We start from the raw sequence: 12,512 nt of genomic DNA on the forward strand, positions 1-12,512 counted from the left end.
CATCGGTTTCAATCAAATGTTACATACACACGTTTCATTCACTTGAATGTGCAGCTGTTGAGCAACACTTGAAAACAACGTTGAACAACTTAATCACGTCACATCCACACACAAATGAGATGCCAATAACTTTTTTTTAATTGCGTTTTTTTATTTATTGTTTTAATGAAATAACATGTCTGCCTCCATAACATTAAATAAAAGCCTGAGCTGGACATTTTTATGCATCTGTTGTATAATTTTAAATGGAAAGTGAGCAAAAAAAAATTATATGTTTCAGTGCTTTCTTCAACAAACCTCCTGTCAGATACCAGAAGACTGGATTCCAGAACAATATGGCTCGTTTTGTGGCGCCACTGCTTCGTGTACAGACGACTCAAGTTTGACTTTGCAAAAGCAACAAACAAACTCTGTCACATCTGCAATAATGCCACTGGAAAAAGGCAGCTTTCAACTCAAGTGTTTGTTTTGGAGATGGCAAACGGAGGAATGTTTGGGTTTTCAATCCCGGCTCGGTGAGACGAGAGGAGGTCACGCGTCCGTCAGCTTCATGTTGGCCAACACGATCTTCTCCCCCGGCTTGAAGGCCGGCATCCCCGTGTAGGGACAGCTGGCGCAGCGGAAAGCATCGCCGAGGTAACACTGCCACACGGGACGGACAGGTTAGTGTTTGTGCCGCAGTGGGCAGAAGGGGAGACGGAGAGAGAGAAGAGTACTCACACTTCCACAGGAAGATTTCGGCATGTTCGTCTGTTGCTTTTTCCCACTACTCTCCTCCTCCAACTCCTCGGCAAAACCGCAGGTGCTACACAAACACACCACAGGTTACAATTTAGAACTTTCGCTCTTCGACTGCTTTTGAAAATTGAAGATGAACAACTTTTTGGCAACCCCACAGGTTTCAAGGTTAAGCGTGTTGAGATTGGGAGATTTTGAAGAAGAAACAGCAACATCAAGTGGTTACAGTCTAGATTGCAGCGCTCTTTTACTCAAGTCAGGGACTTTGTATGTTCCTGAGCTCACCAGTGAACTACGGTGGCCTGCAAGTACAAACCTGAATACCTCGTTTAATGTATTTATGGGCCATATGTTACGCTTTTACTCAAATAAAAATCATAAATTAAGGCAGATTTTACACGCTGGACCTTTAATACTGTGTGTATGATGCACTCTCACCAGTTCTTGCAGGCCTTCTTCTTCTTCGCAGCTCCTTCTCCACAGATGGGCGCTTTAAGAGACAATGGGTCCGGCTTCTTCAAGTCCTCTTCATCCAGAAGAGCGTCCGTGTCCACGAGATCCTGACCGAGGAAAAACAAACAACGCAAAACTCAGTCGGCGTGGCGAGCAGCGCGCGCGCTGGTCTGATTTGTGAAAGTGAATTTGAACCTACCACGTCGTCATCATCAATGTCGTTGGCTGACAACGACCACATTTTGACGGTGTTGGGATCCAGGACGGGTTTCTCTGCTGAGATCAGAGTGGTTGCAAATGTTGGTGAAGTTTTTTGAGGGAGTTTTTGGGGCGACACAGATATGTAAAATATGTAAGAAACCAAAAAAACAAAACTGTGACTACATCTCACCTGGCTTGGGCGTCTTCTTCCCGAAGGACAGTTTGATCTGGCTGGATGATCCCACCTCATAGTTGGGTTTGGAGGCAGTTAAACGGACTCGGGTCAGAATTTTTCCTTGGGAACCAGTGGCCGTCCTGAGGGCGCTCAGCGCTTCAGGACTCATTTCTGCTCTATTAAGCTGCAAAATAATAATTAATTATTTAACATGTCAACTAGTATTGATAAAAGGTGAGGCGTGTTCACAGGACTAAATTTTAAAACTATTTTTCTTTTTACTTGACGGCTCTTCTTTACAAAGCCGTGAAATTAATGGGAGCTCAGCCACCAGCCCAAAAATAGAATTTTGACATTTTCAGAATTAAAAAAAAACAACCTGCGTCTGAATTCACTGACCTCAGTGACTGATGTGAAGCCTGACAACTTTACGGTTGACACCAGCTTCTCAGCAGTCCTCACACTCTGGCCGAGGGCATCTGGAGGAGAGACACACAGGTCAGTGACACGCCTGACAGAGTGAGGCACAGCAATAAAAAGTTGATTTTTAACCGTCTTTCCAAATTGTTATATTTGTGTGAATGCATTTGAATAGTGTCACAAAAAAAAGTATCCAGCTCCACAATATGACAAAGAAAAACAGTGCTGTGCATTTTGGATGACGTATAACCTAACGATACATTTCCTTCTCACCTGTGACGGCCTCGTCGAGCACCAGCTTTCCACCTGGCTTTAGCACCCGGGCTAACTCCTCCAGAGTGTCTGAGCTGTGGACGGAGGAGCTGTCGGCCAGCAGGCAGGACAGCACGCAGTCGAAGGTGGACGCTGAGTGACAGGCTGAGGAGAGAACCGAGCAGCGATTTAAGACCTAATGCGTGACGCAGGTCTGGCTCAGAACAGTGCGGGAAAGGAGGCAAAGGGAAGCTCACAGAGCAACAATCTGTCGATGTTCTCCAATAACACTTTGCCACCGGCACCGGTGGCGGCGCCCAGTTCCCCTACGTACTGTCGGAGGGCATCGGGTGCTGAGGGCTGAGCCCAGACCAACAGCACTTTGTCCCCCGATGTCACGCCGACGTCTACCATGACTTCCTGGAAGGTAAAAAATAAAAAACAGAGTTGCGCGTAAACATGAATTATCAGGATTTGAAACAAATCTACAGCTTAGCTCGGTGGTTTTCAAAGGGGTGCCGCCGGAGGGCGCTAGGGGTACCGCAGAAACTCGGAGAGAAGATAAGAAAGAAAAATACAGATATAGAAATAGATAGATAGACATTTGGTCACCCTAAGTTACAGCGTGGTATTTTCAGTAAGGTTTCACACAGGCAGCCTCAAATCCTAAAAAGTAATGACGCCAATGTTGTTATGTTGACAGGCTAAACTACTGTAAAATACTGACATTGTATTTAGGTAACTCATTACTGACGTGATAAAGTGGAAGCTTTTACTTGGTTCGCCTTTAGCTGCTCCTTGAGAACATTCTACTATGACGTCAAGCACGTCACTGGGTATACCACAATTCAGACACTTGATTATTTATCAGAGAGTTTTAAAATGAGTGTCAAAGCAAAACTGTGACTAGACAACCTGCTTATTAGCGGACTAGCGTTTCTGTTGACGGAGGTGAAAGAAATTGGTGTGTTTGCGTAAGGCAAACAGCGTGACGCAGGAAAAAAAAACGGTGCTTTCGGGTTGTGTTAGCGCAATGCGGACGACGGCAAAAAGGGTAAAGTTTCAAGCAGACAAACACATACTCACGCGAATAGGTGGCTGTGATGAAAACGTATCTTAGGTGTAATGGAGAACAAGAATTTCGGCAAGTGTACTCCAAACGCTACTCAACTGAATGGTGACCCCCCAGTTAGGCGGAAGTTACGTAGACAATGTGAGTACGTCTCAACGAATAATTTGCTAAGTCAGAAAGAAAACTGTCAATTGCGGCAATAAAAACGTTTACCCTAAATTATTAAGGTGTTACTGCTAGAAAGTGTAAAAACTGAGAATTTTTGATTAAAAATTGATTCGATTATTTTTAAACACTAAACAGCGGATGTGACGTAAGTCTTTTGTTGACGGTTTTTAGTTTAGTAATTACAACTAATTTAATGGCTCGTTCGCAAAAAGCAGAACTGAATGCTACGACATTATTTTTTTTTTAAATGTTTTTTATGCTGTTGTTTTAAATTAACGGCTCTAACAACTGTTAAAAAATAAACGGATGCGTCACTTCCGCTATGCAGTATATAACGATATATCAAAACGCTCACAATCCTCCACTATTCCACAGTATCAATGCTCGATTTATCATCACATTGTAACAACATAAGGTCTCAGAATTACTAACGTATAATCGTGTAATTTCTAATAAAACCGTTTATGTTACTTCCGCCCTGCGAGCCGGAAGTACGTAACAGGTCGTCAAAATTCATTGGTTGCCGCTGGGCTGTATTCCGGAGGGAACGTTCAAAATTGTAAACGGAAACTTCGGCTGCCGTATCAAGAGGCATCGGCTCAAAATGACGAGACCCGCGTAAGTAAATTAGTTTCGATTATAACGTAACTTATGTCCGAAATTGTAGATTTATACATTGCTCGCCAAAGTTATCTTAGCTGCGACGCCCGCCTCGAGCTGATTAGCCGTATCGTTTTTCTAAGGCGCTGCGTCGTAACTGTACGAGGAAGGTCAAGTTAACAATGTTGCATTGTGCTCATCAAAGGCGACTGATTGTTCCTTTCAGGAAGTGTAAACCCCCCAGGAGAAATCCTCCTAGAAAGCCACCAAACAGCCAGAAGGACCCAGTTGGGGTGAGTTACAGAGCACCAAAACGGCAACAGCCAACGCTTTGTAATAACAGTGACAGTTATGATGCATATCTCGCGACAAACATCGCTTTGAGAAAAAACAAAAACAAAAAAAAACAAAACGTACTCGTTATGGTATTTTGTATTATATATGTTTGCTTTAATAGTATTGTGTACACAGGTGTACTGCCGTGTGCGACCCCTGGGTGCGGATGACTCCGAGTGCTGCATCGAGGTGATCAGCAGCTCCACCATCCAGCTACACGCACCTGAAGGCTTCAAGACAAACCGCAATGGAGAGTATAAAGAGGTAATCCACAGGTTGAAATTCACGAATTCAATGATGATCGTGAATAGTAGACATTATTATCACCATTATTATTATTATTCAGTGGAACATATGGTGAAATTAAACATTGTTTTTGTTTTTTAATGGTTTTTGCATTTTAAAAACCAAAGGTTTTTTCCTTACAGTGATTTCTAATGCATTTCATTTGCTTTTACTCTAGACACAGTATACCTTCAAAAAAGTCTTTGGGGTTTCAATATCTCAAATGGAGCTGTTTGAGCATATTGCCAAACCTCTGGTCTCCGACTTGATCCAAGGGAGGAATGGTGAGGACACAACCCAGCTTCAGAAAGAAACCACACTTAATATCGGTGTATTTGCTATTAATACATTGGTTGTAGTTGTCCTGCTAACACCATTGGTCTGGTTGCTGCAGGTCTGCTTTTTACGTATGGGGTAACAGGAAGTGGAAAGACGTTCACCATGACGGGCTCTCCCGGTCAAGGTGGACTTCTGCCTCGCTCACTTGATATGATCTTCAACAGCGTTGGACCATACCAGGCCAAAAGATATGCAAGTGGATTGGGAGATACTGTTCATCTTCTTTAGTTTCGTGACTTTTTTTTTTTTTTAATATGTGTCCTACCTCCTATTTAGGTTTTCAAGACAGATGACAAAAATGGTATGGAGGTCCAAAATGAAGTTGACGCCTTGTTGGAGCGCCAAAGGCGTGACAACACGCCGCCGGCTGTTCCTAAAACTCCTTCTGCCAGGTGAGTCGGAGTCCGTTCACCAACTTGTGTTTCTTGAAGCAAGAAATTGTTCATTAAATCCAATGTCTCCTTTTCTTGAAGACAAAAGGTCGATCCGGAGTTTGCCGACATGTTAAAGCCAGAAGAAGCCTCCAAATCAGATGCCGCCGACGAGGACAGCAGCTACAGCGTTTTTGTCTCCTATATCGAAATTTACAACAACTACATCTATGATCTCCTGGAGGAAAATCAGGAGGATGCAATCAAACCAAAGTAAGTCCGGGAAGAAAAGAAATTCAATTCAGGCAAACACATTTCCGGACCTTTCTTGACATCTGTTGACCAGAATTAACTGGCAAAAGTGTTTTCAATGTCTGAGTGTTTCCGAGTAGCTGGGAGACAACTGTGCTTTTTTGCTTTTACTAGGTGGAATGGTGGAGGCACGCCTATGCGCCAGAACACTGAGTTCATGTATGTGTCCAGTGAACACATCAGATGTGCTCTCAATACGAGCACGAGGCACCTTGTCAACACTGGAGATTCCTGAAATATCCAAAGCAGTTGGAATCTTTATTAGAATCTTCTAAATAAAACAAACAAACAAGCAAACATTATATTCAGTGATGATGTATATTTGTAATGATTAGTGACATTACTGATGTACAATTAATCCAGTCACCAACTGTAGTGTATTTTGCAGCGCGTGTGTGTGTGGGGGGGAAACTCCAGTGTTGATGGCGTTCCTTTGATGTTACAAACCAGCGCTTGTGTTCCGCTTCTGCTTGCAGTCATTGTTTGTTCGTTAGAGCAAAGTGGCCGTATGTTGCTTTCCATGGTGCCTTGTTGGTTCGCAGTGTCTGATTGCTCTGCATGGCTGAAATCAAGCGACCGTAACACTACCCGCCCTAAACTGTGTGTGTGTTTTGTTTTGTTTTTACCTTGCAGACCCCCACAGTCAAAACATCTCAGAGAAGATCAGAATCACAACATGTACGTGGCCGGTTGTATGGAGGTGGAGGTCAAATCTGCAGAGGAGGCCTTCCAAGTCTTCTGGAGAGGTGAGTGGTTTTTTATTATTATTATTATTATTGGTTGAAATGCAGTGAATAAAGGGCACAAGTTCTGCGGTGATGACTAAAGATGCAACTGACCTGGCACTGCTGGCCTGACGGCCACTTTGGCCAGGGGGTGACCTCCGTTAATCTTCTCTCTGAGCAGGTCTCTCGCCAAAGGAAGAGAAAACACGTTCCGTTTAAATCACATTCAACGGTTTATCGTGGGGAAAAAACAACTAAATAAAAATGGCTTCCTCTTGTTGTTTTTCCCCCAGGTCAGAAAAAGAGGAAGGTGGCCAACACCTGTCTGAACAGAGAGTCCAGTCGCTCCCACAGCGTCTTCATCATCAAACTGGCTCAGGCTCCTCTTGACGCCGACGGCGACAACATTCTCCAGGTTTGTTAAAGTTCTCGTTAAATCTTTCATCTTCAATTTGTTTTTGTGGAACTGTATTTAACGATGGTCTTGGTTGTCAGGATAAAAACCAGGTGACTCTCAGTCAGCTGTGCCTGGTGGACCTGGCAGGAAGTGAGCGGACCGGTCGGACCGGAGCAGAAGGCACCCGTATACGTGAAGCAGGTTCGTAACAGGGACAACACAGAAGCGGATTATTTGTTAGGATTGAAATAATACATCCCCCCCGCCCCCTTACTTCAGGTAACATCAATCAGTCTCTGCTGAACCTGCGGACCTGCATTGAAATACTGCGAGAGAACCAGATGTGCGGCACAAACAGGGTACCAAACTGCACCATTACTAAAGCTGAACTCCATCATTGTGGTTCCCTGCTGAAACCAGGCCCCTAATCTGTGGTTCTCTCCCGCAGATGGTTCCCTACAGAGACTCCAAAGTGACCCACCTGTTCAAAAACTACTTTGACGGCGAGGGGAAAGTGCGGATGGTGGTCTGCGTCAACCCCAAGGCCGACGACTACGAGGAAACCCTGGCAAGTTCCTCTCGCGGGCGACAAGCTGCCAAATTCCAGCGCAGACGCGGAGGTTGCTTGTGTGTGACGCTGCTCGCTGTTTGTCCAGCTGGTGATGCGGTTTGCCGAGATGACACAGGAGGTGGAGGTGGCCCGGCCGGTGGACCGGCCCATCTGTGGCTTCACCCCTGGCCGTCGCCACAGAAACCAGGCCTTCAAAGACGAGCTGTCCCGCAGGCTGGAGGAGCGCGGCGGCCCAGCTGAAAGAGGCAAGTTGTGATTTTGTGAATGAAAACCTGCTTATTGTGACTGTGCTGTCAGTGATGGTAAGACTGGCCAAAATGTAGGCCCAGCTTCTTTTTTTTTTCCACAAATAATTTCATTCAGGGATGTCAAGTTTATATACACAGTGCGGCCAGAATTGAAAACGAGGACATTGTTGTGGGCCAACATTGATCCATTCATTCATTCATTCATTCATTTTCCATACCTGCTTAGTCCCGAGCTCAGGGTCACGGGGGTCTGCTGGAGCCTCTCCCAGCTGTCATAGGGCGAAGGCAGGGGACACAACATTGATATTTCTTGAAATTTCTTTCAGTAGATGTTCCATCTGCTATAAACCACCTGGTGCACAACCTCCCGCCCTTACCCTCCTCCGAGCTGACCGACCCCCACGATGACATCACCCTGCCCAGGCTGATCGAGGCTCTGCAGAACAGACACAGGGTCAAGCAGATGATGCTGGAAGAATACAGCAAAGCAGGTAGCTGCTCACGCTCTAGTGTCTCAGTGTCTGATTTTCCACATTGAATGTCAAATTGGTTTTGACACCGACTCCCCTCGTCTTGTCTCATCTTATCTTGCTGAATCCAGCCAACAACATGAAGTCCATGCTGCAGCAGCTGGACACCAACCTCTTTTCCATCGACGGTTTGATTGACGAGCAAAACGGCAAACTGGCAGACAGAGAAAAACTGATCTCCAACAACCAGGCAGAGATCGAACGCCTGGAGAAGAGAACCAAGATGCAAGACCACAAGGTGAAGAAAAACCCATAGCTTTCTGGTGCATAAACGTGCTGTTCAGTTTTGTTTTTTTTCCCATGTCCTCATGATTGTCCCCACCTCCCACATCCAGATTGACATTCTACAGAAAACGACTAAAATCTACGAGGAGGACAAACGCTCTCTGCGGCAGGAGCTGGAGACCCGAGAGCAGCGGCTGCAGAGGGAGCTCACCGACAAGAGGCGCATGGAGCAGCGGCTCAACGGCGTGGTCACAGACACGCAATTCAAGTGGGAGAAAGAATGCGTGAGTCGACCCGTTTCACCACTCGGATGAAGGTTGAAGCCAAGTGTGCGGTTAAGGTCCTCGGCTCACCCGTCTCTCCGATGACGTGCGCCGCTCTCCCCCTGCAGGATCGACGCGTTAACGCCATGCAGCTCGAGATGCAGAACAAACTCTGGGTGAAAGATGAGAAGTTGAAGCAGCTGAAAGCCATCGTCACAGAGAGCAAGAGCCGCCCCGAGCCGCCGCCACGTCACACGTCGCTGCAGCAGCCGCAACAACAACAGCAGCAGCAGCAGCAGCAGCGGCAGCAACAGCAACAACAGCAGCAGCAGCGGCAGCAACAACAACAACAGCAGCAGCGGCAGCGGCCGTCCCGAGAGGAACGCATCCCAGCGAAGAGATCTGCCTCTCCCTCTCCTGTTCCTGTAGGTTGACAAAGCCCCCATGTCAGTGTACTGACAAACAATCAATTCATTAACGGGTTCAGTTTAGAATTCAAAGCCACAGTCAAACAATGTTTCACTTGATCAGGTTCAAGGTGCATTTCCTGTTCTACCATCTTCTAGAATTAATCCAAATGTTTCATTTAAGCTTTGTATAATCCTGACGGCAATCTTTATTTTTATTTTTTTTTTCTCTTGGTGCTTTTTTGATTTTTTCCCCCCACTTCTTGTCTGAGCCAAGACATCACAAAGCGCTGCCTCAGTTGCTCCTGTTGAACCCATGCAATCCAAGTCCCGCGCTGGGTTTGCAGTTTAGGCTGCAGAGGCGGCGCAGGCCAACCCCACTGCGTGCTCCCTGGTCGTAACGCCTTCCTCTCCTGCGCAGACGTCCACGCCGGTGCGTCCTCTGCACCGCCGCTCTCGCTCCGCCGGTGGGGAGAAGTGGGTGGACCACAAGCCCCCCTCCAGCCTGGACCTGGGGACGGTCCTGCAGCCCGTCATCCCCAACGCCATCCAGGTGTCCACCCCCAGTGAGAAGGCCTTGTCCAAGTGCGACAGATACGTGCTGACCCATCAGGAGGTGGCCTCCGATGGAGAGATCAAGACCAAGCTTATTAAGGTGCGTAAAAACGCAACAGGCATTGGAAAGGCGAAGCTCATCTGTGGTCCACTTCAACGGACTGAGCACGCGGACGATTCAGAGCACACACACAGAGAACTTCCCGTTCAATGCACTCAAGTGTCTTCCTTGGAGTCGGACGGCCAAGTCTAACAAAGGGGGCGCTATTCTATTGGCCACTTAGGACTGGAGAGGACTGTTCACCCACATGCTGCCCTATAGGGACATCTTAGATAAAAAAAAAAAAACACACAAGATTCTGGAATCTTAATGCAGTTTATGCACATAACGCTGAGACCTACTGTAGACTCATCCAGTCCTGTGCGAGAGCACTAACCTCCTTAAGAAGAGCAAGGGATGAAGTGCGAGACACTTAACAGTAGAAATATTTAAAAGACTCATTTCTGATAGTCCAGCACTGCAATTAAAAACTGCACTATAAATAACATTGATATATGATGACGTTGTTGTTTTGCTGTTTGTTGTGCCTAGAAGCACCACGTCTTAATTCACCTCACGTGGACCGTGAGTTGACTGTCAACTCCTCTGTTTCTAGGGTGATGTGATTAAAACCAGAGGCGGAGGACAGGCCGTCCAGTTCACTGACATCGAGACCCTGAGACAGGAGGTCGCCTCAGTCCCAAGGTGACGCACTACACAGCCAGTCACAAACCTCGCTTCACACCACATGTGTCTCCTCATGCGTCAATATTTTCTTTTTCTTTCTTTCTTTCTTTACATTTGTCCCGAAAGCCGTAAGAGAAAATCCTCCGAGGGGAAACCAGCCAGTGGAAGTGACACAGACGGGCCGTGGACTGACGTGGAGACACGGGTAGGATGTTGATGTTTTTTTTCAACCAGTAATGTCACTTTACTGGTCTTGTCAGACACTTTTGCAGCCATTTCTGAGCAGACTTTGACTCGTCTTCATTTTCTCTGCAGTGCTCTGTGGCGGTGGAGATGAAGGCGGGATCGAACATGGGCCCAGGCTACGAGCACCGTGGCATCACAAAGTAGGTTTTCACGACTCCTCTGAGCCAAACCGCAGGGCTTCTCTTTCTCCAGGAAAAAAAATATTAATTTTATTCATTCATTCATTCATTTATTTCTTCCAGGCGCAGAAAACCCTGAAAGCCAAAAAAAAGCTGCCATTGCCGTCACTGCCCTCACTTTGCTGCTGTGCAATATATGTATTTTTTCTTTTGATATGTGAACGCAAACCTTTTTATATATGCAAAGATTTATATACAAAGATCACCAAAGCTTCTGTGTTAAAACATTTTATATATGCTGTACTGTAGGTGTCTAGAGATCACAACATGTGATTTAGTCAACTTATTGTCACTGCTCCTCTAAATGAAAACATTATTTGCACATGTAAGTGAATTTTACTGTCACTTTTTGATGCTTGGCATGAGAAGAAATTCTGAAACTAACACGCAGATGATTTTTAATATACACTAAACTGCATGCTGGTAAGATTGTGTTATCAACTTTATTTTTCTGTCTTCATGTAAAACAAACGGTGTTACTGTGCAGAGGAATAAATGTTCTTTGTATTGGCAAAGTCTAGTCGTGATGTTTTAGCACAGTACACAATTTCAACACGTGGTGGCAGCAGAGGACAGCAGTTAGTCATCATTTACCAGGGCGAAGTTCTGTTTCAAGAACACTTGGAAGGCACACTGTGTGCATGTGTGATACTGCAACATTCCAAACATGGCCAACAATCTTAACATGCCGGTGAAAATGAACAAATACACGCAGATTCTATAGTTTAGTGCCTGAGCCAAAAGCAGCGAGTTTTACCCAAACTAATATTTTTGAGGACTTGGTGGGGCCAAAATAATACTATTATTATAATCGATTGGGAACTTATGATTATTACAAATAGTGTATTAAGTGAAGAAATATATCAACGTGAACAAAGACTGCTTTTAATTTAATCCACCACTGCAGGAGGCGCTCTCCTATGCTTCATTATATTAATTAAACAAGACATTTAATAATAATCCATATTAATTTAGTCTGTTTTTCTTTTTGGCTCGGTCTAAGATAACAATTCTCGTGGTACATTCAATTTTCTTGGAATTAAGTAATTGTGTTAGTCAAAGAAATAAGTGGGATTTTATTGATTACACACATCTCCACATTTACATGACATGGTTTGTGTTTCTACATAAGTTAATAAAATTCTGCTGTTTTCAAAGAATATTTCTGATATGATTTAATGCGGCCTCGCATTTCTGTTTGACGCACGAAAGCCGCCCCCCCCCCCCGAGTTAGAAAAGTGACAAAGCGCTACAACTTTGTCAGCGGTCCAGTTTTAACTGGACTCTTATCAGCTTGAGCATCAGCCGCTCTAATGACCAGCTGAAGGTAACCCAACAGTCATCCACGCTTCAAGTAGACAGTTGAAATCTCATCTCGCAGCAGTCTGGCTGGGTTTCAATTGGAAAGCACTGGAGAGTGACTAACATGGAGCCTCTTGGAGAGGGTCAAGAGCCGAGAGCAACCAATGGCCATTAAATTCACTCCTGTGAGATATGGAGTGCTTTGCTTTTTGACCGGCCGCTGTTTGATGTGCTGCACCGCACTATTATCCCCCTGCATCTCGCCGCAGGCCCTCCACAGCCAAGTGCGCGCACTCCCAAGATGTCATTACGAAACTCCGGTGGCCGATCTCATTAACCGCCAGTTCCAAAGAAATTCCAGGCATTGATTCATCAACTGCGGCTTTCAGAGGTCCAATCAGACACCCGTTTGCAG

The 12,512-nt window shown here is 45.5% G+C and overlaps 2 protein-coding genes and 1 non-coding gene across 8 annotated transcripts; 2 read left to right on the forward strand and 1 right to left on the reverse strand.

The window, feature by feature from the left end:
- Positions 1-133: 133 nt before the first annotated feature.
- ciapin1 (cytokine induced apoptosis inhibitor 1) lies at positions 134-3,463 on the reverse strand. 2 transcript variants are annotated; one of them, XM_076042805.1, is made up of 9 exons: positions 3,326-3,463; positions 2,497-2,659; positions 2,261-2,404; positions 1,967-2,046; positions 1,583-1,751; positions 1,391-1,467; positions 1,177-1,298; positions 721-805; positions 134-642 (listed from the first exon to the last, which is right to left on the reverse strand). In XM_076042805.1, exons 2-9 carry the CDS (start codon positions 2,651-2,653, stop codon positions 532-534), a joined length of 945 nt encoding a protein of 314 aa, XP_075898920.1. In that variant the 5' UTR covers positions 2,654-2,659; positions 3,326-3,463; the 3' UTR covers positions 134-531. The 2 variants fall into 2 exon arrangements, with proteins under 2 accessions (XP_075898920.1, XP_075898921.1); XM_076042806.1 differs by having other exon boundaries at positions 2,497-2,655; positions 3,326-3,438.
- Positions 3,464-3,819: 356 nt separating this feature from the next.
- On the forward strand, positions 3,820-11,310 carry LOC142899271 (kinesin-like protein KIF23). Of its 5 annotated transcripts, XM_076042801.1 has the most exons (24): positions 3,820-4,097; positions 4,306-4,372; positions 4,551-4,679; positions 4,879-4,984; positions 5,095-5,231; positions 5,316-5,431; positions 5,513-5,683; positions 5,837-5,881; positions 6,356-6,468; positions 6,741-6,862; positions 6,943-7,045; positions 7,124-7,203; positions 7,293-7,412; positions 7,501-7,660; positions 7,990-8,154; positions 8,265-8,431; positions 8,529-8,702; positions 8,810-8,974; positions 9,032-9,106; positions 9,510-9,743; positions 10,300-10,388; positions 10,497-10,575; positions 10,686-10,756; positions 10,859-11,310. In XM_076042801.1, the coding sequence occupies exons 1-24, from the start codon at positions 4,084-4,086 to the stop codon at positions 10,872-10,874; spliced, it is 2,718 nt and encodes a 905-aa protein (XP_075898916.1). In that variant the 5' UTR covers positions 3,820-4,083; the 3' UTR covers positions 10,875-11,310. The 5 variants fall into 5 exon arrangements, with proteins under 5 accessions (XP_075898916.1, XP_075898912.1, XP_075898914.1 ...); XM_076042797.1 differs by having other exon boundaries at positions 3,821-4,097; positions 8,810-9,106; XM_076042798.1 differs by having other exon boundaries at positions 3,828-4,097; positions 7,993-8,154; positions 8,810-9,106.
- On the forward strand, positions 6,533-6,628 carry LOC142899401 (Z30 small nucleolar RNA). The gene has a single exon (XR_012928762.1). It is a non-coding gene; the product is annotated as a Z30 small nucleolar RNA (small nucleolar RNA).
- Positions 11,311-12,512: the final 1,202 nt, after the last annotated feature.

The sequence above is a fragment of the Nelusetta ayraudi genome, unplaced genomic scaffold, assembly GCF_046127955.1.
Source record: "Nelusetta ayraudi isolate G7.1 ecotype Tasmania unplaced genomic scaffold, CSIRO-AGI_Nayr_v1 ptg000071l, whole genome shotgun sequence".
Classification (NCBI taxonomy): Eukaryota; Metazoa; Chordata; class Actinopteri; order Tetraodontiformes; family Monacanthidae; genus Nelusetta; species Nelusetta ayraudi.